We start from the raw sequence: 24498 nt of genomic DNA, 5'->3' as shown, positions 1-24498 counted from the left end.
CTCGACTTGTAGGACGTGCATGTCCACATAGTGGCACTAAGCAATCCTTTGAATAATCATGTGGTAGGCGGAAGTGTCATTAGGCAGAGACAGTTTGGCGGGGTAGTGGGTCTATGTAATTTGTAGGGTCGACCACATAGTCCTCCCTGGAGTTCTCCCCCTCCTTGGGAGCTAGCGGCTCATCATAATAGTCTAGCAGTCAAAAGGGCTGCTTGGGTCTGAAAAAGTATGAACTGAGCAGTCAGGAGATAGTTGCCGAGAGGGTGTGGGAGGCGGTCAAGGTGGCAGAGGGTGCCTTGGCATAGGGGGCTGGGATTTGTGGGCTTTTGCCAGTCTCTACATTTCATGGAGAGGAAGTCCTGGGGTTTAAAAAGCCAGCTCGTCCTCAAACATAAGTCTGCACTTTGGGGGGGATATGTGATAGTAGATGTGGAGTCTCATCTGGCGTGCCTTGGTGAGGATCTTTGCATCTTGGTGTATGAATAGTGTCTTCAGCTTGGCGTCAGTGACCTCTGGCAGCTACAGAAAGATGGGGGCACTCGGTAGTGTCCAACTTCAGCATTCAAGACGCACTCATTGTCTGTCTGGCAGATACTTTAGATGGAGCTTTGGCGTTAACCTTTGTTTTGAGGGAGGATGCTTGGGTGGCAGTGAAGTTTCCTGCTGACGTGGCTCAACACTTTTGGGTGGAGGCTTTGAAGGCTGCATTTGATGTAAACATACCCCGGGTGTCAGAGCCGAACCCGAAGGTCGTTCACATTTATGGTTTGGCTCAGGGCTCGATTGATGTCTTCCTAGGGAGGAATGATCTTCCTCAACCTAGTGGCGCTTTGGGTTGAGGCTTTAAGTGGCTCTTAAATGCTGGCATCGGGAATTGCAGAGTTAGGCATGGTCTTTTCCCAAAGAAGAAGGAATGCGAAAATATGTAACTTAGAGAGTCAAGGAGACCTTCCACTTACAATCCTTAGTTCCACTAGGATCAGTTGAATGGATACCACTCTGAACCTCTGTTTCAACAAGAACCTGTTTAGACAACTGATGGTGGGGGTAAGCTCCAAGACTACTGCTGCCTTTCCGATTGCGGAGGGATGAGAGTAATGTTCCTCTGACAAGGGAATTTCAGAGACAGGAAATCACCTTCTGAGAGCGTGTCAAGCCTGTTGCCAGTCTAATAATCTAAAACTAATCCTATTTCAGTATTTTTGGGGGAAGCAGATTATCTGCTACACTATCACCATTGACTTCCCTAGATCTGTATACTTCTGGAAATTGGAATGAGCCAGACACCAAAAAGATCTTTAAATCGAGGCACAGACATGTGTCTAATAATTTTCTTACTAATGAGCATCTCTTCCTCCTGGAGCTAATGTGTAGTATTTTTTCCTAACAGTCTGGAAGGTAAAGCCTGTTTTAGCTGGAAGAACAACAAGACATTGAACTCTATTTCGAAGCAGAATTCACCCGTGCAGAAACGGAGGTCACTGTCAAGCTGATACAGTGTCACAGGCATGCTATGGCGTAGCTAGTAAGACGATGGACCAATACAAATTTAGTAGGGCAGTCAGACACACTATGGTATTGGGGGTTTGTGACTAAAAGTCACTAGTAGGTCATGTTGGAAGGGTTTGCCCTTGTTCTCCAGCTTTCCAAGCGGGCATAAAAATTAACCAGTTTAACAAACTTTTCAAGAATGGGAAATGGCTCTGAATAAGAAGAGAATTTGAGGTCTCAACCTCATTTACTTTTGTCTGGTGGGAGAATGAGGGCTTAAGCTTATTGTGTTGATGTTGCGTATGATAGAGCGAACGAGGTAATTAATTCCATTTCGATTTAGCAAATCCCTTTGCACTGAAAGGCAATAAAGAGTTTTACCTTCTTCTCTCTTATGACCTTTGGTATCGTAAAAGTGCACCTAAATCACAAGTAGTGGCAATAAGTGCCAGAGGAATTGCCAACGTGTGTCCATACCGATATATACAACCTGCATTTTGAACAACTCTTATGTCTGAAAGCCGTGGGGGAAGATATGCTTGAAAATCTGGAAAATTATGGGTTAAAAATTAAGAATGTTTGACTGGTCCCCAGATCCAAGCTACTGACTTTGTTTGAGGCAAAACAGTTCCCAGATTACAGTTGGTCTGCTGTGATGCAATATAAACAGTTACCAGTAGAGACTGTATCTCGAAAGATTAGTAAAGATGCAAAAACAATTTTTTGTTGCCAAATTGGTGACTCAAAAAAGGCTAATCCAAAAACAAGGCTAGATGAGCTAGGTCTCACACAAAAGAAGTAGGATCACAAAACAGATTGCAGACAATGGTGCTCAACAGAAAACTAACAATTGAAATACATATGCTCAGGAGAGATACTTTATGTACTGATGTTCCATGAATTCCATCCACTCACACAGAGGGAGCCCCCTAAATCACATATAGGTAGAGAACAGCAGGGGAAATCAAGAGTATAATCAAAGAAGATCTCTACCTGTACAAATCTATTCGTGCAAATAGTCACTGATATCTAGAACACTAACAACTCAGGCCACAATAGTGATCAAACACACTTAAATAGAAATTATCCCCCAAAAATTATTAATGTTAATAATCACTGTATCCAATGAACTTTACTAAGACACATATATGGATAAAGTATTCACAGAGCACATTCCACAACACATTCACTCTTCCACATCATACATCCCGATTCATAAACACACATGCTCACACGTCAAGCAATGTCAGACATCCAGCAATAAGGTATTTATATACAGATGAGCGAGTACCCCAAGGTTTCAAAAGTTACACAGGAGGTATTATCCACTTTGCATGAGAAATGATGAAACACATTAAACAATAAGGATTTAAGAACATGAAAAGGACAACTAATCAGTCAAATGATAAATACAATTTATATGAGTGAGACGATGGACATTTCTCGTTATTTGGGGGATTTTTCAATCAAAAAGCTCCAACTTGCTCATCCAGCACCGACACGCGTTTCGGTTTTAGACCCCTATAAAGGTCTCACCTTCTTCAGAGCGCAAAGACCTAATGAATTAGTAGTGGGACGTGCCTGGGGGAACAGGCTGATATGATAATGAGTAATCCAGGAGAGCTAGTGAAAACGCAAACGTTGCTGGGCCACACAACAAATGCAGTGGCCTGAATCAGTAGATAATACAGTCTGAGGGAGATCTGCCGCTAGTAGAAATTAATTGCACATGAATATGAGTCCCACTGGGTATTGCTTAGGAAAAACAGGTATCCCCAAGTTTTGCAGATGGTAATAGAGCGGGAGAGGCGTTCAAGCGTGGCGGATATGGGAGTCCCTTGGTAGGGGACGAGCCTCGGCAGCAGCAACGTTGCAGTCTAGAGCGTGGATTCAGCCGAATCCCTTAGATGAATAACAGCAGGCGCACATCTGATAACGGCGCTCCAACGTCAGTAAAAGAGATGAATCAGCGCTCAGCTAAACGGCTGACACAGAGCGCCGTTATCGGAAGTGCGCCCGCTGTTATTCATCGGTCATTCATTTTGAAACCTTGGGGGACCTGCTCATCTGTATATAAATACCTTATTGCTGGATGTCTGATATTGCTTGACGTGTGAGTATGTGTGTTTATGAATCGGGATGTATGATGTGGAAGAGTGAATGTGTTGTGGGATGTGCTCTGTGAATACTTTATCCATATATGTGTCTTAGTAAAGTTCATTGGATAAAATGATTATTAATAATAATAAAAAGAAATTGATAATTTCTTTTTAAGTGTGTCTTTGATCACTATTTTGGCCTGAGTTGTTCGTGTTCTAGATATCAGTGACTATTTGCACGAATAGATTTGTACATGAAGAGATCTTCTTTGACTGTACTCTTGTTCCATGAATTCCAAACACAGTTTCTAGTCAAGACCATGGCACTGTCAAACAAGTGTAAAGCAAACACAATCCCTTGAAAATCACCCAAAATATTTCTTACAAGGAGGTTATTGCAAAACATGTGGGACTGATTGAGAAATAAAAGTTAATACAATGTTTTCAGTTCGGTTCTGCGTCTATTTTTCTCTGAAGTCTCTCAAAGACAGAAAATAAAACATTTCTATTTTATAGAAGGATGGGGTGTACTTAGCAGTTCACCTGGGAACAAACTTCTCTCAAGGGATGCTTTTACTTTCAAAGCATTAATAAAAAAGTAAACCACTCTTCAAAATGAGTGATAGCACTAACTAGAGCTGACAGAACACTGACAGACTGCCATTTAGTGTGTGGAAAATACCTTCTGTAGCTGCTTCCATTTCATTTAATCTTAAAACGTTTTAAATATCCCATCCACAGGAGGCAGTTCTTGAAAAAAGAAAAAAATACTTACACACTCTGTAGTCTAATAAATTTATCTGAATCTGCAATCATGTCCGGAATGGTGCCCCGGACAGGTAAATTTCCATGACCTTCTTTTAATACAAACTCCTTCAAAGCACGAGCTAAAATCCAAAAGGAGGAGGACTGTAAACGGATAAAGCACAACATGAGTGGATGATTGTGCGCTTCCATTTCAAACAAGGCGGGAGATAATAATCTGTGTGCTTCCGTGCTTTTTTACCTGTTGTGAAAGGTTAACACAACGCTCATCATTGAAGATTTCATCAATACTGTTGGGTATCTACAAAAAAAGATAATTGTGAGGTAGATTATTTCTGAAGTCTCACAAATAACTGGCCTACATAATAACTGCAGTGAACCAAACTGCCTTTTAAAGCAAAGCTAAGAATGCATAGAACACATCAAGGCAAATCAAGTTCATCAGAGCTGTATGCTCTAATACTGAAGAAATGCCACATACTTAAAATGTCTGGCAGTGTCTGATTCCTGAAATGAGAAACCTTTTGGAACCATCAAAACTGATGTTTTTGCCCTCAGGATTATTACCTTGTCTTGACATCCCTGTGGTCGCTTTAGAAACTGTGAATGCAGGAAGGCCTATTAAGACTATCCTGGAGAGAGAATGGCAGGCTTGCTATCAATGACATATAAGGATTTTACTATGACAGACAGATATGCCACTGTGCGAGTAGTACACTGAATGATTTAACTATGGACAATCCCATTTGTCTTGCAGGTACCTGTTATTTAAATAAATCAAAGTGGACAGTAAAGAAAAAGTAAAAGATTTTGACAAGTCAACATGTACAGTGGCAAGCTGGAACGTTATAACAACATGCAAGCACTGAGCAGATGCTATTTTTTGCATAGTTTTACTACCCTCCCAAGCCCAAGTTTACAAAAGTCAAATCTGAAGTTCCTTCAATTAAACCTGTACCCATAATAAGGACTCTATAATATTGGTTTTGAATTGCCACCAGCTACAAAGCATTTAATTTGTTACTTTTGCTAATCATCTCAGTTGTCCAATTGACTTATTTTGAGAATAATCTTTAGGCTCAGGGAGTGTACGGTTCTAAATGTTTGTAAACGGACAGAACAAATGAAGGGCCATTAATATATCACCAATTCAATGCGAGTCTCAGTTGGTGGCAAAAGCATATAACAGATAGGGGGACAATCGGCATGCTTTATTGCCCTTTTAAATGTGTAATATAGTACTAGAACTTAGCGGATCATAGGCACAAGAGGACCTTCTCATATCTACCTGTGATGGCATCACTTGGTGCTTGTATTTAGAGGGATATCAATGGTGAATGCTGTTCAACACCAACATCAAGATAGATAATAAAGTTCTATCGAGGTTGTGCATATGTAGTTTGTTAATTGTTAATTGTTTGTGTAGGTAATTATTTTAGGAAAAATAGTTGAAATGAAGGCGAAAGAGCAGTATTAAATCCAAGTATTTATTCAAATAGAAGAACAGGCGAGCGCCAGGCTACACAGTCTCCTCTCCAGGACATCAGCCAGCATCTGACGTTCTGGATTGGAAACTGTCCAGAACCCCACAGGGATTCCATGCCACGCTCCCCACACACGAACATTAAAAGGAAACAACACCACCTTAAAGACATACACTACAATAGTTTCCCCCCAAAAAGTCATACATAACATACATAGAGAGGCTGTCAGTCAGAACGCACTGGTCAGTTAAATTGTCATTTACATTTTGCTTCAGCCCATCACAGCATTCATCATAGGGTAAAGGGTCACTCTACACAGCTCCCTACGTTTGAGTGACTGTACAAAGCTTGAGCACACGATTCCCGTTCGCTTAAGAGTAGCTCTTTTTCCTACAGTGCCAAACCTGATTCTCTGCGTTTTAATTTTTTTTATTTATTTATACTGTTTATGTTACCTGCACTTCGGTTGCCCATCTAGATGGTGATTTATTTCCTCTTTTTAAAGGTGCTTTTACAAAGAGTTCTAGGGCCATTGTAGTGCCCTACAATTTGAGGGTTTGGTGGTGATTTCTTCTTGACATATTCAATAAAAAATAATTAAATACATGGCCCAAATGAAACGTTATATTTAAAAAAAACTATATATCACTAGCAAAATAACCACGTCAGTCAATAGGTCTTAAATTTAAATTGATTTATTGCAATCATATAATGGCCACCTTTAGGTGGGGGCATGTTCTTTTTATTTTTCTATTTATTTTCATGGGATAGGCTTGCAATAAAAAAATAAAGTAAGCATTGTGCTAGGATAGAGGGCCAGACCTGCTGGCTTTGCCAATGCTTCTTATTTATTGCATTTTCATCAAACTGGAGAGGTTATGTTGTGCAAATGGAAGCACAGCATTTATGTCATATTATGGATGCCTCATGAACAGTTTCATATCATTCATGAGGTACACATTCATCACATATTATATATTATTTCCCTAACATATTATCATGTTGAAACCAAGTAGGAACAGAGTTAGTAGAAATACATTTAGAATTTACATTTCTTTCCAACTGAGTAACAGATTCATACAAACACTAGAACATTTGGATGTGCTATGACCCACACGACCTATTCTGATGAGTAATTAAGCAGTAATAAAAGTGCGTGGACATAACCTGCGAATTTTTGTTTGTGCATTTCTTCACCCAGATTTGATTTTGCATTTATTTTGCCAAACCTCTAAAGCCAGTGTCCTCTGCTTTAACTAATTATTTCATTATCATCAAAATACGTATTTCAGGGAGTCCCCCATCAAACACAGCACATAAATGATGTCCTTAATCATATTCAGTCTGTGAAAGGCAGTTAAAATACAACAAAACCTTAAAAGCAGTAGTATCTTAAGTTCGTTTTCCACTTTTTCAGGCACCAGGATGAAAAGAGGAATCTTGAGACAAACTAATTATTAACCAACCATTCCTTTGCTAGCAGTACACCCAGGGACACCAATGTGTGCTTACATTTCTCTTCTTTAGGTTGCGGGTTTATACCTAGCAGACAATTAAGAGATGCATGGGATACGAGTAACCCGACATTCTATTTGCAACTTTATCCCAGAACCTGCACACTTTGGTCATTCTCAAGCCAAATGGAAAAAAACATCAGCTCAGCTGCTGCACAGCCAGGGCAAACTCCTGTTCTTTCTGATTTTATTTCGTGATATATAGTAGGGGCCCAGCAGCAAATATGAAAGTGCACTAGCTTAAAGAGTGCATTAGTAGAGACTTTAGTGTGTTCAACTCATTCCACTCTACTTCTGTTCTGTTTGGGACACTCAGAGATCCGTAACCCAAACAGCATATACTTCATATCGGACGTCAGCCTAAACTGCCTACAGGGCTCGGTACATGGACGTGATCTGACCTCCTCTCAATTCCAATGACAGAATGCCCCTCTAGTTGCCTTGGTCTACTGCGTTGCAGAAATTGTTTCCAATGTATATGTCTGACCTCTACTCCGGACAGAAATTTTCCACAGACCCATGTCTCACCCACTTTAACACATCCCCTCCCATCCTTTTTGGTGTTTTCATGCTGTTTGCCAATCTTCTGGAACATTGGTAACTCAAAGAAAAGCCTGTTGAGCAAATTAAGTCATTAGTGGGTCACAACCCAAAATACTGCTCAGTAAGTGTGTCTGAATATCCTCTAACCAAACCATCATACAGCATTCTATTACGGTGGTGCTAGAGAGTACGCTTCAAGGTCAGGAAATCATAGTGGACTATTTTCATTTGTCAATTTCAAAGATACTTCATTTAACCCGGTTTTGGACTCCCATTGCACACCAATTCGAAGAATATATCTTCAAGTTCTTTAAATACCTATTTAGGGAGGGAACATAACCAGGAAAGGCATGTTAGCATCTGAGCACCATTACCATCTTGGCAAAGTGGAATATCCCATAACCGAGAGTAGCGAATGTATGAAGCCTGTATTCTTGAGAATTGTTTCTGTTTCAGTGGTTCAGATTTGGATACCCAGCATCTAATGGTGAGTGTTTTCTGATGAAGATCCATTGTCGGCAAACAGCCCCTTTTTATTCCCACCAATGTGAACACGGTTAACTTTGCCCACTTAGTTGTAAGGCCTAAAACTAGAACAAATTATCTATCTCCAGAAGGACTGAATCCGTTAGGTTCTTGAAATAAATCGAAGTATTATCAGCATACCTAGATAAGATATGCATATTTGTACCAATCTTGCTACCCTAAACCGTTATTTTCCTTAACATGCTTTAAAGTGGCTTCAACAAAGGGGCAAACTCGGAGGATCATATTTTAAAAGACTTGCTTTTCAAACTTCTAGCTTCTCAAATTGGAATGTATGTAAAATGATAAACGACAACATAGTTTTGACACTTTCAGGAAAGCATTCAGCAAGATGGGAAAAGTGTTTGCTTAGTCCTGAATTCTTTTCTCACTAAATCAAGATCATGCGTTTGAAGTACCTTTGAGGCTCCAAGGGCTGTGTTAACATTCTTAATTGCTTCTTCAAAGTTCTCTTCATCTTCTGGGACCCCATTTTCATTTTTTAAAATTCCTTTTTGAAACAAAGACGCAAGATATTGTGATTAAAATTGCTGAAGCCTGTGTGATTAAAAAAACAAATGCATTTAGTTACCTACCTTTTCTAATCATCTCCCTGAAAGCTTCTTTTTCCTTGTAGTTTTTGGGTATCTGCCCATTATTCTAAATTAAAAATAACAGATAAAAAAAAGACAACACAACTTGTTATTTTTGTAACCTGGGATGTGTAATACAATAAGTGTTACGTATACTTCAAAGTAATAGGTCTTTCCAAAACAAAGTACATAATTTGAGATTAGTAATGTAAAAAGAGCAGGCTGTGACATAAATAAAAACCAATTAATTTGAAAGCTTCAAAAACACATGCACATAGGACATACCGCAATTCGCCACTTTTCCAGAAACTTTGCTACAATAACGATCCACGGTGTGTGGCTGTGGTCCTGCAAACGGTTACAATGGAAAGGTAATCAGTTATAATTTAGTCACACTTTTCCTACATCAATACAGATAAAAGAAAGTTACAACCTGTGGCAAAAATCAGAAAACACTACTAATTTTCTTCATGTCCAGCACCACAGACAATGCTACCACTAACCTTAAATATTCTCATTTAAAGAACACATTCCACTTTTTTGAAAATCAAGTAATCAAGCTTTTGAAATTTTGGAGTATAACCTTATTGGGCAAACTTGCATTTACCTCCAGAGAACTGACCCTTGATTGCCAATCAAAGAGGCTCAAGGTTGCACAATCTTTTTTGCACAGATTGTGCACAACTTTCAATAAATACTTTAGCAAAGTAAAAAAAAAAAAAGTATTTTACAAACTACAATTTGTTTTGATTTGAGTGAGTACCTGTAAAGCGCGACTGTCACTCCGCAAGGAGTATCCTGGCGCTGGATTGTAGGTGAGAATGAGCCGTATGAAAATTAGATAAGAGCTAAACAAGATTCATCAGAGGCACTAAAAACCCAAGTTTTAAAGGCCTTCCTAAATCCAGATTGTGAATTACATAAGATGAGGAGGGAGCGAATTCCAGGCTTTGGCACCCAGGTAAGCCGCGGCCTTTCAATTTGTATCTAAAGCTGGGAAGTTTAAGCAAATTTGCTGAGGAAGACCTAAGAGGTCTTATTGTAGTATATGGAGCACAACATGCTGCCAAGTATTTGGGTCCCACATTAAGCTTAGCTCTAAACGTGATCAGGAGAATCTTAAAACGGATTCTCTTATGCACCGGGAGCCAATGCAGACTATTCAAAGCTGCAGGGGCTGAAGATCTTCTTGGAGGTTTAAGCACTAACCGTGCTGCTGCATGCTGCACAACCAGTAACTTCTTTAAAATGGCTTTATTAGCTCCTGCAAGGAGACTATTACAATAATCTAGGCGAGAGAGTATCAAAGCCACTGCCACAGATTTCCTTGCTGACAAAGGGATAAATTTGAAGAACTTTTTTAGTGATTTAATCAGGCTGAAGCATGTTCCTGCCACTGCCTTAGCATGAGCTAAGAAAGAAAGTGAGGTGTCAAACTGTACCCCCCAGTTCTTAGCAACTTCTACCACATCTGGCGGAGGAGTCGCGCCTTCAGGCCATCATTTGGAAGGCTGAAAGAGGACACCTTTCCCTATCGGGAGAATTTCTGTTTTGTCCGTGTTGCATTTTAGCTGATTGTTCCTCATCCACCGAAGGACCGCAGTCAGACAACTTTTAAAATCAGTCTCAGCGTCAACGTTAGCATTATCTATTGAGAGGATCATCTGGGTGTCGTCTGCATATGAGGTGACCTCTATCCCAAACGATCCAATCAAACAGATAAGTGGGGTCATGTATATATTGAATAATAAGGGGCTTAATGAAGACCCTTGGGGGACCCCTGCTATTAGGTTACGTTCTGTAGAAAAGAACGTACCCAGAGTAACTTCTTGTCTCCGGTTAGAGAGGAACGGCTTAATCCATTCCAATACCGTGCCGGAGATGCCACTGCATTCGAGACGCTTCAAAAGGATATTGTGGGAAATGGTGTCAAATGCAGCCGACAAATCCAAAAAGGATCAGGACCGCTTTCCTGCGTTTATCGGCGATCATTTTAAGAATATCGGATATTTCCAAGAGTGCCGATTCTGTAGACTGCTTTGGACGAAATCCAGATTGTTGTGGATGAAGGATTTGATGCTCTTCAATAAACTTAGTTAGTTCCTTATGGACAAATTTCTCTGTTACATTTCCTAGCATGGGAAGAAGAGAAATCGAAGGTTCAAAAGTACAGACGGGTCAATATTTTGTTTCTTTTTTAACGGTTTTACCAGCGCGAGCTTCCACTCGACTGGTACAATGCCTGTCCTTAAGGAAGAATTAACTACATGATTAATGATAGGGTTCACTGTATCTAGGATTTTATGAAGGATCGTCAGGGGACAGGCATCCAACGGCGAGCCTGATTTACACCTTTCTATCGCCGCAAGAGTCAGCTCCAGTGGGACTGATTCAAAGGTACCAATAGAATCAGAGATTTTCACCGCAACAGGATCAAAAACGAAATCCTGATTGTAGATGGGGGAGACCGGGGAATAATTTCTGCGAGGCAGGAAGCTCTTTAGGATTTGTATATGACTTCACTATTGAGAAAATATTTTTTGATCTTGCTTAGCTTCATTTATTTTGTTAGTAAGATATTTTTTAGCCAATTTAATCTGGCGAAAGTAAGACTTTCTACTCTTTTTAAACACTATTTTTTGTTCATCATTATAAAACTTTCTCCATTGCCGCTCATGTTGTTTACAAAGCAAGTGCGCTTGTGCCAGTAAGGGCGTAAGCCAAGGGGTTTTAGAAATGTTTGGTTTCATATGCTTATTCTGCTTCTCCTGAGGAGAGAGTATATTACATACTTAAGATATCCAGGACTGAAATAGGTGTGTGTCTAGCTCTGTATTACGTGTCAAGACAGGAGTATGGGCCTGAGCCAAGGTAGCTAATTTAGGATTTCCGGCTATATGTGCCCAATTAGGCCCCTGATGGAATTCATTAGGGGACTTATCCAGATGAGACTTCTGGGGAATACTGAGCATGAGGGGGACGAAGAAATGGTCAGACCATACCTGAGGAGAAGGGGTATCAGCCGATAACCAGGCCAGATTAGAACATACACCATCTAAGGTGTGCCCCGCAAAGGGGTGTTGGCCCCCTCACCAGTTGTTGTAACGAAAACAGGTCTAAGAGTTGGAGAAAATTATCTGTACCTGGATCAGGACTACCTTCTAAATGAAGGTTAAAATCGCCTAAAAATGTAAAGTTTGCATATTTGAGTAGGAGATAACTCAAGGTGTCACCAAGTGACTCTATAAAAATTGAACTTTGGCCTGGTGGGCGATAGATAAGGGCGCCTGAAAAACATGAAGTGGCATTGAGGGAAAGACAAAAGCCAAGACTTTCTCCTCCTTTAATAGTTTCGAGATCGAAGTATGTGCAGGAAAAGGTATCTTGTAGAATGATGGCCAGTCCCCCTCCTCTGCCAACCATTCGATCTTTCCTGTATATCGAGTAGCCGGGTGGGACAGAGTCAGCAACATCCGGGCTACTCCAATCTTTTAGCCATGTTTCAGTGACAAACAACAAATCTACCTGGTGATCTAAAATTAGATCTCTAACATCTTGACTATGTTTGAACATTGGTCTAGTATGGATTAAGCCTCCTTTAAGCTGGACATAGCCAATAGTACTGGCAAGGCTGGGTTTATTATTATTTTTTTTAGAAATAGGCAACTCGAAGGGAAGATTAATCCTGCACTTATAGCAGGAACAAGCCACGAAGATTTTATCTGGTAGGATGAAACATTTACAGTCTTCCCTATTATTACCCTACAATTAGTAGCATTCTATTGATAACCTTTGATTGCCAATGTTGTTGAAGAGAGTGACTACCAACACATCAGCTTGTTTTTGCAAGCACAAGCCAGGTGTGTATTTGATGGTAAAGAAACGTTTGGCTCAGGTGGCTTCCTGTGATGGACCAAATAACCTTTCAGTTGAGCCACGCTGAAAATCTAGAATCCCATGGAGCACGTGCACTTTCCACTTCAGGACAATTCTGACAAAAAGTAAATATTGTAAAGATGTTTACAAAAAAAATGCAAAATGGGCTGAAAAAGAAACCTCAATCCTTCTCAACGGAAAGAATCTTCCTTTCCTGGTCTCATCTCTGCATTAGCAATCCTCAACTTACTTTACTCATTTCTTTCAACGGCAAGCAAAAGACAACCTTAATGAGGTATTTTTTTGCAACACAAATATCTAACCCCAAAAGCACAAGAATGGTAACCCAGGTTTGGAATACCATAAACAGGCAATTGGTTTAGTTCAAAAAAAGAAATAAAGTTACCTTTAAACTGACCCAGTTATAGCTAGATGTCAGTCTCTCTCCTATTCCCAACCTAAGGGGACCCTGCAATAGCTAACAATGCTGAGCGTTTTGCAGCCGAGCCTACATGTGTATGATCACATGTATACATGTCAATGCACTCGTCGAATGAGTGAGTAGGTACTGTACGTTTCTTCCAAGCACCACTGTTGGGGATAAATGCATCTGATCACACCTCATTCTTTTACTGATGTATATATGCACGTTATAAGGCAATGCTGGTGACACCTTTTCAATGACGTGAATATTCAAAGCCTGGGCAATATTTAAATTATGCGGGTGAAATTTTGGGAATTTCAAATTAGCGAATTATGTAAAATGACTGAAATTATAGCATATTATAACACCACCATTCACTGCAAAATTATAGCGCGTAACAACCAGAGCGCGAGCAGATGTTCACATAAAATGTGTTTTTCTCACTTTTTTTTGCAAGAGATGCGTCCTCGCGCCAAAATTGATGAGGACGCATTTAACACTAAGGGCCCGATTACGATCTCGCTAGCAAAGCCCTCCGGTTGACTCGGTCCCGAAGGGCTTTCCGAGTGAATCGGGCTCCGGGCCTCCGACCGACCGGATACGATGCACTCGTGCGCTGACGGACTCAGATCGGTCGGACTCCCATAGAAGTCTATGGGAGCCTATGTAGCGACGCGTACACAGGCTCCCATAGCAAAAAAGGGGTCGGTGGGGAAAAGCGTGCACTCCGTGGCGGGCACGCTGTGCATGGCTGGATCGGGGGGACCCATGGGTCCCCCCACGCGAACGATTCGAAGGGTCCTGGGTGAAGCGGGGCCTGCTACGCCCCCCCCGTAGTCCGCTGCCCAAAGCTGTTTCGTCTCGGAGGATGTGAGTTGGTACGACTGCTAGACGTGTGCATCGTAATCACTCGCTCGGAAGACGGCCCTATTGCACTGTGCGAGTCAGCTCCGGATGAGTCGGATGAACTGGATTGGTTTGGGAGACAAGTCGTTCGGAGCGGACGGCTTCTTGTCCGCATCGTACTTCGTCGTTCGGAGCAGGGGACGAGTCGGTCGGAAATCGCGGCTCCGAATCGGATTCACTCAGAGCGAATGCCGCTTGTAGCCCTTCCCAGCAAGATCATAATCGGGCCCTAAAATGTAGATTTGTATTTTTCACATAATTACACACACACATCTAATAAATACATCAAGAAGGCAGTGAAGAGGGTAAAAAAACATATTTAATCTTGTATTTTCAAAGTACACTTGTGTCACCTACTCACTGCATTAAAGAGCAGAAAACTCGTTTTGCAAGAATAGAAATACTTTGGACATTGAGCCGACTAGATAAAAAGGAAAATTAACTGGTTGAACATGATACAGGGTATCTTAGCAATATAAATGTAGATCACTCCCATTTAATTGAAGAAAATACCAGAGAATGTATTCTTTAGATTTACCTTTCTCTCCATATGATCCAAACTAAAATGTTGCAGATGGTCATCCAGCTCTGGAAATGGATGGTCCAATCTCAAATCTTCCAGTGCATTATCTGGATGTGATTCTATGACTTTTAAAGCAGACAATACTTAGATTATCTATTCAGATTTTTAAAACAAAACCAGCTAATGTACAACATTCCAATAACAAAGTACTTACACAAAACACAATGGTTCTCATTAAGCTAGTACACACAACAACATTCAATAAAAGCACCTCTCTCCCATTTGTCACTATCTATTCAAACATAACATCCCCTTTCGTTCTTTATTTGCACTTTCTCCAGTGCCATTTACAAAGATCAGTAGTTATAATATTACAGATCTTACTAATTATCACAGACGTGCAGGGAATTCCCTTTATAAAAGGCACTAACACATCTAAAATTGATATTGTTGGATGGTACATTAATGTGGCCAGCTGAGTTACATCCATTCTACTGAGACAGTCAATTTTGTACAGAGGTCAAAAGTGTCCCACAATAAAAAAATTGTTGTAATCAAAGTTTTTCTTCAGTTACTGTAGGAAAGAAAAAAAGTTAATAAGCATTGGCAAAGCCAACAGCTGTCGCCTATTGGGCTTGTCAATGTGTTTTTTAGACATGTCGCACAGCAGCGTAAGCTGCTGTGCGACATGGCTTAAAGTAAGAAGAAAAAAAGCATAACGAAGCGGCCAGCATTGACCGCCTCAGAGCGTTTTTCCCCTTTAAGCCATGTTTTAGCCCACACTGCTATGCAATATGTGTAAAAACAGTGGATGGGGTTGGGGAGGAGCAACACAGGCAAACAACGACCTGTATGCATCATTGACCATGTTCATTCAGTTCACGTCCAGACTGATGAGAGCAGGGGCCCCATGACACATGGTAACCAGTACAATCGTGTTACATTTAATCAGAAAAGCGTTCCTTACCAGTATGTTCTTTCACTACAATCCTCATGTAGCCAACCAATCCATAGGTCCGACAAACTAAAAATGGAATATTGGAACACCAGAGAACTTCGGCTAAACGTATAAGCGTGCTGCAAATGAACATTTTATGATTAGAACCATCATAAAAAAGGAGAAATTATATTCTGACGAGAAACCAAGGTATGAATACCAATACAACGAGACAGACTGCCAAGATAGACGAGATCTTGTTTGTAAATTGATAGCCATAATGAATTAACAGTGCTCTTAATGTCTACAGGACATCAAAAGACATGACAAACAACTGGCTTGACAAACTGATGGGCCCCCAGGACAGTTATGTCCTTTACGAATTAATGCAGAGATGTTTGAGACACTCACTAATACCTAGACAGCTTTGTTAGGAGGTAACAGGACCATCAGTACCATGGGTAACGTTTTGCCACTAAGAGCATAGAAAAATCTTGGTCATACCAGATAGAAGCTACAGTCTAAAACGTCTGAAATTAAAGTTTTATTTTGGATACTAAGCTAAGCTCAGATTAAATAGGGCAATAAATGAGAACATTGTTGCAAATAAATACAGAGGGCAAGGCAAACACAGGGCAGTTAGACACAATAAGTAGATGGACAACAAACAGGACCACAATAGGCTGTTAAGTGATTGGACTCGAAGTACCACATGTCAGAGGCCAATACGTAAAAATAAGCTACAGCATTTTCTTCCAAAAATAAGCAGAGGTTCCTATGCAGGCTGTTACAAATGGTGGTTTCTCAAAAGGGGAGAGCAGACTAAATAAAATTACCAGTCCAAACGAACATAGGATACTAAAGATAGTTTTGGGTGGAGCTGAACAACTACAAAACTGCAATTCAAATTCACTTTAGAAGACCAATGCAACCATAAAATAAATACTATACAAGGCAACGTATTTTTAAACTTCAAGTTTAAGTACCAGCTGAACAAAAGAGCTTGCAGAGTGGTTTCGTTCATCATAAACCAAAGCATGCTATTTTAATTCTAAAAACCAGGTTCTTACCTTTCTGGTATTTGAGTTGCAATCACAAGGCTGAATCGAGAGAAGAATGAAGGGCTGTTATCTAGAAGAGTTTCTGCGCTCTAAATGATAAGCAAGGAATATATCACAGGGTTATTTTCTTATCTGCACAGATATCAAAGCTATCAGTCATTTTGCATCAAATAACTGGTTGAAGATGGTTACACACAACTAAAGTTAGCTGTTGCAATTTTCACGAGTAGTTAACTGAACAAAGTGTGTGTGTGTGTGTCAGATATAAAACTGCGCTATCTTAAAGCATTACCTCTGGGCATCACACAGGCATGATTTACACACATCATATAGCAACACCCACATATACTAACCTCTTCCACAAAATGTCCAGAGACATCGTGATTTAACTCTTGCAAAAGTTCCATAACATTCTGTGCTCGATTCTATTTGAAAGAAAATGCAATTATTTATTAGTAATTTAATGCACTTAATCTGGACATTGTTCAACGATCCCAAATGTCAACAATTTAAATTCCATTATGTTATACAAGTTTGAAGTAGAATGTCCTATCAGGCTGAAAGTGTAATATCAGGGACAGAACTGTGCTTGCCCACGTTCCCAAAAGCCAGACTCAATAGTACCTAGTCTTCGAAGCGCGCTGCGGGTCTCTGCTACAAGACTTCCTACTCAATAAAATGTGTGTAAATGCTACTATCTCCCAGAGTGACTGGAATCTATGCATTTCCTAATGGCGTGGCCGTCTGCTATACATCAATGTGATAACAGGAGACACTCTAATCTATCTTGACAAAATGGATAGGTGGACCCATCAGAATAACTGCCAGAACAGTAAACTCAATCCTCTCTTTCATACTTGTGCATGAAAACGGAAACCAGAGAGACAGCACACTGGGAATTAGAGAGCATTTACAACTGGATATTTTAAATTTCCTTGGACCATAGTATATGAGGAAGAAGCAAAACTACTGAAAAATCTGTGGAAACGCAAAGTACAGCTGTTGCAGTAAACGCCTTACAGCTGGAACATGGCACTAAAGTCCCCAAGCACGCAGAGAACAGAGCTTACCACTAACATAAGGGGAGATGTTAAAAAAAAAAAGCATACAAGGATCTTTCATTAAGAGCTCACCAACTGGAGAAATGGGGGACAACAGAATTACAACAGCCAGTGGTGAGCTGTGGACAGAGCCAGTGGCTGCGTGATCCTGCGGAAGAGTGCTTTATTGATAGGAAATGTCAGATCAGTCCACTAACCCTTCCCTTTCTCTCTAATGAATTAAAACGGACCATGCATGCGGAAATGGGGCTTGCCATTCCAGAGGATTGTAACTATAGGAAATTTCATATTGGCTCAGAAACTAGAGTTCTACTGGAGCTCATGTTCAGACTGCAGACCATGTACACACTTCTGCGGTGGTCGTGTCTCAGTATGGGAACTTATTAACAAAATCAGTCCCAAACAGACAGCAATAGTCCTAGATCCATTTTGCTACCTAGTAAGAAGCCACATAATAAGAAATGATAATGTGAGATTGCCACCTGTGCGGAACGTTTGAGACTATGAGGGTGGGGACTAGCCCACAGTTTGGACAGCAATGCAAAAAGTATTTGTCATCAACAGTTTCATTATCAGCTCCGTGAACGTAGGGGGGCACCCTGTGTTTAATACATTCCTGCTCACAAATCCAATATCCCAGATATGAAGTTGACACACACACATATTTCTTTGTCACATCTCACCCCCGAGATACAGGCACAAGGATTGGACACTGACTGAAAATCTGTAGGCAGATGGTGTTGCAGAACAGGTAAGCTATCTATATTTACTAGAAAATAGTTAGTGAACATAATGGAATTATAAACACTAGCTAATGGTCAAATATTTTACACATCCATATCAATACCTCAACATCAGTTTGATTCAAAGAAAAACAGGTCAGTGCATGGGGGTGGGCGAGGTGCCTATTAAGGTTCAGGAAGGATATCCCACTCCCCAAGAGCTCTGGTCAGGACTTAGATTGAGGATGTAGCAGGGAAAGGAGACGAAGAAGGGTTTCTCAAAAGTGTGCTAAACAGAAGAAAGTCCAATTGATCCGGAATGTAGCATTTAATTACTGCAATAACAACAGTCAAGAGCTTTTTCTGGCATCTGATCAGAAATTCATGATGGGACAGTAAGCAGAATAGTGAGTGCAGACAGAAATACACTTGCAGTAATCTAGAGAGCAGTATCTGCATGTTGTACGGCTTCCGGATTTAGCCCCCGATGCACTGGAGGGACTAAGTGCCCACATCATGCACAACACTGATGGAGGTATGGCCCCTAAACAGGGGAGTCAATGTGAACATATATAGTGAAACACCATAGCACTTACAGGAGTCTGTTGCACTCTGCCACAAAAATGACACACAGAGTGAAGTTCACTGCAGGTCTCCCTTCAAATACTGGGCTATTTAAAAGATAGAGGATAAGAAGGACCGTGTGGGGAGCAATCCATGCAACCTATTAATTGGCCCTTGAAAAACATTTCTTCAGGAAGCACAATCGAAGAGCTCCCCAAGGATGGTCACTTGTAAGGAAGGGAAAGAATCGGAGCACTGAGGGTACAGATAATAGCTATTAAGGAGAGAGGCAAAGGCATGTGTCTTTGGTCCTGAGTAGGGTGTTCTGTGAAAGCCTCCACCAATGGGATTGAATAATTCCTCCTACCTTCCTTTCAACTGTCCATTATGCATCACACTGGAAGGCAATGAGGCTGGTGAACAAAGATTCTTCACTCTTCCCCTTTGGTCTTACATTTCCCACCATGTACTATTCATTTATCACTGATGTCCTGGCTGGGAATAGGTGTCAGGGGCTCCAAATAACCTTCAAAGCCCCCCTCATTTCTCATCAAGGATCCCACTGTAGATACCATTACATTTCAAGGTGGCCAGCTTGCCCATATAATGTTATCAATCATGTATTTGATTGTATTTTTAAAAAGAGATACCTCAACATAACGTTTGAATTCTTAAATAGGTTTACAGCTGCAAATCTTGTGTAATAATTGTGTAAAACATGTTTATCATTCTGGGGGGCATGAAGATATTTTTTTTTTTACATGAGTGGGGTACAGCATTACAGTTTTTGAAGACTACTGAGTTAAGGCGTTAAGGTACTCCGTGGCAGAGATTTTCAAATCCAGAGGGAAGCAACAACTAGTGAGGGATGCAGGAGCAAAAGGTGGTGGTGGTATGATAACAAATAAACAGCAGAATGGGAAGAGGTGTGGGAAGTAACAGGTGAGCTGGAGGAGAGAGAGGAAGGCTGAGAGCACTGGTGTGTTGAATTGCCTGGGAGTGAAGGGCAAGACAGCACACAGACTAGAGGGGAGCGCGAGAAAGCACATGCAGTCCTGAAGAGTGCTAAAATCAACAACAAAAAGTGCCTCCCTCAATGTAAGCAGCGGAAGGAGACATCTTCTCATTAAAACATGGTAAAGACAAAATGTCCTGGAAGTGGGACAAACAAAGAACAGGGAAAAAACACGCTGAATAAGAAGCAAATAAATTAGACAGTTAACAAAGCCATCCAGTGAAGATTAAGGCTTGACCCAAAGACCACTACATGTACTTATTTTAATATAATGGAAATGAACAAGTCTTTGACGAAAAGACATCAAAACAAACAGATAAAGCGGTTTGTGGAAGAGAGCTAAAAATGGCATAGTCCTGAACATAAGGCTAGCTTCTGTTCACTCTTGCTCATCCTCCTACAAAACGTGAATGATAGAGACGATTAGTACAAATACTACACTTGGTACTGTTGAATTATAGTTATGTATTGTGACGCTAGAGCCCTCTTTCACAAAGGACATCATAAGGAGGTAATACGAAGTCATACCAACCTCTTGCCGATGGACCATCTGCAATTTCAGACACTGAAACTAACCAGGGTAATCTAGAAATGTATTCTCTTCTTGATATTCATCTTTGGTTTTCTCCTATTTGAATTTTGGATTTAGTCTTACTATTACTTACATTTCAACAAAATTAGCTTTCATATAACTTCCCTTTCATGAGCTAAACATTCTGTGAGTACTTGCATGTGAAAACATTCCAAGTATGAATTCATTCAAGCACCTTCGGACTAGTTGTGTTGGTTAAAGTAATCCTTAATAAATAAATTAAGCAGAAATTGTATCTTTAGTGAAAAACTGAATTCTCCTTGGAACAATAATGTCTAAACACAAACAAAAACTCTGCATAAATAACATGACATACCTTTCCAATGCTGCTTCTCTGAAGAAAAAAACTGGGGAAAATAGAAAAGTAATGTTTAAAGCACTGAGCACTCCATTTTACTATACACATACATATGAACAGTGTTTTATTCTGAATAATATTCTGAATAATCTTCTCCAAATGACATCTCTTTACAATGAGCACTTGTTACGTGGCTTATCAGACTAATATTTAATTTGATCAAACATGTGATCTACAATTTCAGAATTCACCTCTTTTCAAAGACAACTGCATGTGACAGAAGTAGCTATGTTTTTTTTTTTAAACAGAGGATGTCACTGCATGATATCTGTTGGGTTTTTGAGTACTCCTGAGTGTAGTGCTGGGCTGATCAGATATCGCGGGGAGGTGATACTGAACATGACCGTGAAAACAAGGATAAGAGTTGGGCATTGTAGAAGACTGCCTTCTAACCGGGATAATGAGAAGCTGATGCTGAACTGGTCAGCTGGGCAGTAGGAATGTTGAGCACAGTGCAAGCTCTCAACTACAACAGACAGAATGTCCTTTCAGCCAATATGATTGGGGAGTCCCAGAGATCATTGTCCAATAGAATATATTGAGACACTCTTTTCTATATTAGAAGGAGGGTTACCATGTCTGACATGACAGGAGGGAGAGTGGAGTACTGCAAGTGATACTTAAGGGCGTCTGTTAAACTGGAGTATAGGTAGGGAGTAAAAAAATGACACGGGAAGTCATGAAAGATGAGACGGTCTCTTGGGTTATTTAGCGAATTACATAAGTGCCCTAACAGGAGATTAAGTTAGGGGGATGAGGAGGAAGGTTAAGTTATCTTCCGTGAGAATCCTCATCAAAATCATAGGCATTAGAATATTCTTCCCTTCGTGCGGGGACACGGAGCACATATTAAATATATATATCATAAAACATGTACGCAGTACTTTGCTAGATAGATAGATATATATATATGTATTACCAGTCAGCAGGCACTGGCTACCGGCACGCCCTCTCGGTCTGGAGCAACGAGCCAGCTTGAAAATCTTTGACTGTGTACAGAAAATACAGCGCGTTGCACCCCCAAGCAGATAAGAGATTCATTGGATTACACTGCTGCAAGGGGAGAGTGGAAGCCGTATTGCACTGCGTGAAGGTAACAGACAAACGACTTACTATCTATGTCTCCCCTAGTTGGGCTGCCGGGGGTTTGTGACGACCGTGGCCAATAGGTTTGGGGCACCACTGGGTGTACGGGTGGCACAGTTACTGAATGTGCACTCGCAGCGGGACACACAAAACCTGGCGTGGATCTGCCCTGGGAGCAGCGCATGCAGTGGCTACACAGCGTAGGATCGCTAACAGCATACTCCAATGGGAGTGGACCGCTGAACTTTCAAATAAGCCTTCAGGTGGAAAATCGCAGTTGATGTTGAGGTGGAACTGGCACTGAGGAAAGCCGCAAGGCTGAAACGCGTCTGCCCAAGCGTTTCACAAACACAGCATTTCAACGCCATGCGCCTGATGTTATGGCAATAAAGATCCTCTGATGTTACCGAAGGCTGAAAATGGCCCATGTACATTGAATTTTCCTTTCATAAACCTCTTACCAGATTGAGGCATTTCTGTAAATGGAAAACAGAGAGCACAAGGTTCAAAACCACAGTATTTATTGAAGAGAAAATTGGAAGGGAATGCAAAGGCATTATTAGCCAATAGGCTGCATTAAAAGCATAACAAGAGAATGCTGGCACCTTGCCTTAAGACCTCCAGGACCTCCTGTATCCCATCATGTCACAAAGGTGACAAGTCAGCTCTTTTTTTCTGGCTCCTTCAGTGAGGATCCTGGCGCACTCTCAGTTTTTGACTGTCAAAAATTGATTTTCAAAATTAACCTTTCTCTGCTTCACTCTACGTTTTGTTTACATCTAGAGTGAGGAACAATTATTTTCAGACAGGAATTTTTATTTTTGCCTTTAAAAAATGCCCTCTTTTTGCCAGTTGCCCAGCCTATGGCAAAGAAGGCACAGTCTGATACGCATTCAGTCTGCACCTCCCTGATTCTCATCTGCTTGAGTCTTGCCAAACACTGCCAGAAACTCTATAGAAAAAGTAAAAGATTGAGAGAAAATCTGTCTCCATGGTCTTCAAGAGAGGAAACAATCAACAGGAGGACATCCTCCGGCTGCTTCTACTGCTTCCTCTTTTCACAAGGTTCCTTCCAGCAGCAGATCTCCAAGCAGGTGTGAAAAAAGATCAAGATATTGTTTTCTAGCTTTATATAGCACGACTTGTCACCGGTGAGATATCCAGGCGCTGTCGATGGGCACGAGGAGATTTAGTGGTTTTCCCAGAATCACAGGATGTTGCGTTGACGCAGAGACTAAAATTCAGATCCCCAGCTCGCGAGTCAGCAGCTCTGGCCGCTGCGCCTCATCCTCTCTATCAACATCCAGAGGTAGGAAAATACCAATTTGTTCTCCATCGGCATTGGGATCGATGTAGTGAGTGCTCCCGACTTCGAGGCACTCTTCGCCTGCAATGCAACCATCGGCGGCAAAACGACAATGACCTACGTTGAGAGACTACTCTGAGAAAGTTTCCATCGACCACTAATATGAAGTCGTTGAAGCCCATGTTGTCAAGGGCCCAGTCGGCATCACACCATCCCATTGACGTCAACTAAGAACACAACAGCAATCAAGTCTCCGTCAATGGCATGTCTCCACCGATTGACGTAAAGGCAAGTACATGCTATATCGATGGGCGATCATACCAGTTTGAAGTTGAAGCATCCTAAAATGTTTGTTATCACTGATAAATACTTCATCCTCTTGGGAAGCAAAAGTACGAGAAAAAGCCTATCCAGTTAATAAACGAAAATGGACCAAACGAAAGTGACTGGACACACAGACAGTCAACAGCGAAATACATTTTTTTGAAACTGCTAAATCCAAACAACACTTGAAAAAAGTGTCAAAGTTATTTGATAATTAGAAAGAAAAGCATACTTATTCCCAACATCTTCTCCACTGACTTGATTCCCATCAACAATTGTGAAGGAGCCAATACCTTAAAAAAACAAAATATTATGAGGCTAGATATTACGTGCATATTTTAGACCCAATTCCAAAAAAGTCCTTTAGAATTTGTATGTACCTGGCAGCACCAAATTTTTAAGGATTTCTGTTCCTGTTGCACTTGCATTCACCAGACAAACATGGGCAGATTCCAACGCTTCCTGACCATGGTCACCCCACAACCTGAAAACACAGAACACAGTATTTTGTCAGTTATGTCAAAAGTATAATACAAAAGTGTTCCAAGATGATCACCAATGTAGGAATAAACCGTGCCAGGGCAGTAATCGGTCAGTAATAAACAGAGAAAATTTTAATAAAATCTACTTTTCTCTAGGCCAAAACACACACATTCTCAGTTCATCCCTCCTAATCTCCAATCGTCTCAACAAACTGAGGCCACAAAGAGTATCTACAAGAAAATAAAG

At 40.8% G+C, this 24498-nt stretch overlaps 1 protein-coding gene across 1 annotated transcript in view; it reads right to left on the bottom strand.

Moving 5' to 3' along the window:
* Positions 1-24498, bottom strand: part of NAE1 (NEDD8 activating enzyme E1 subunit 1) — a 161598-nt gene that overhangs the window by 110453 nt on the left and 26647 nt on the right. Inside the window, exons 2-13 of the mRNA XM_085639586.1 lie at positions 24150-24253; positions 24002-24062; positions 21012-21042; positions 17095-17166; positions 16751-16830; positions 15711-15820; positions 14759-14868; positions 9300-9362; positions 9018-9081; positions 8841-8932; positions 4597-4656; positions 4366-4499 (exon numbers count right to left, since the gene is read on the bottom strand). Coding sequence (XP_085495712.1) covers positions 4366-4499; positions 4597-4656; positions 8841-8932; positions 9018-9081; positions 9300-9362; positions 14759-14868; positions 15711-15820; positions 16751-16830; positions 17095-17166; positions 21012-21042; positions 24002-24062; positions 24150-24253 — 981 coding nt within the window. The remainder of the gene's footprint in view (positions 1-4365; positions 4500-4596; positions 4657-8840; positions 8933-9017; positions 9082-9299; positions 9363-14758; positions 14869-15710; positions 15821-16750; positions 16831-17094; positions 17167-21011; positions 21043-24001; positions 24063-24149; positions 24254-24498) is intronic.

This window comes from Triturus cristatus, chromosome 12 (genome assembly GCF_964204655.1).
Source record: "Triturus cristatus chromosome 12, aTriCri1.1, whole genome shotgun sequence".
In the NCBI taxonomy this organism is placed as follows: Eukaryota; Metazoa; Chordata; class Amphibia; order Caudata; family Salamandridae; genus Triturus; species Triturus cristatus.
This window is presented reverse-complemented; position numbering and strand designations above follow the sequence as displayed.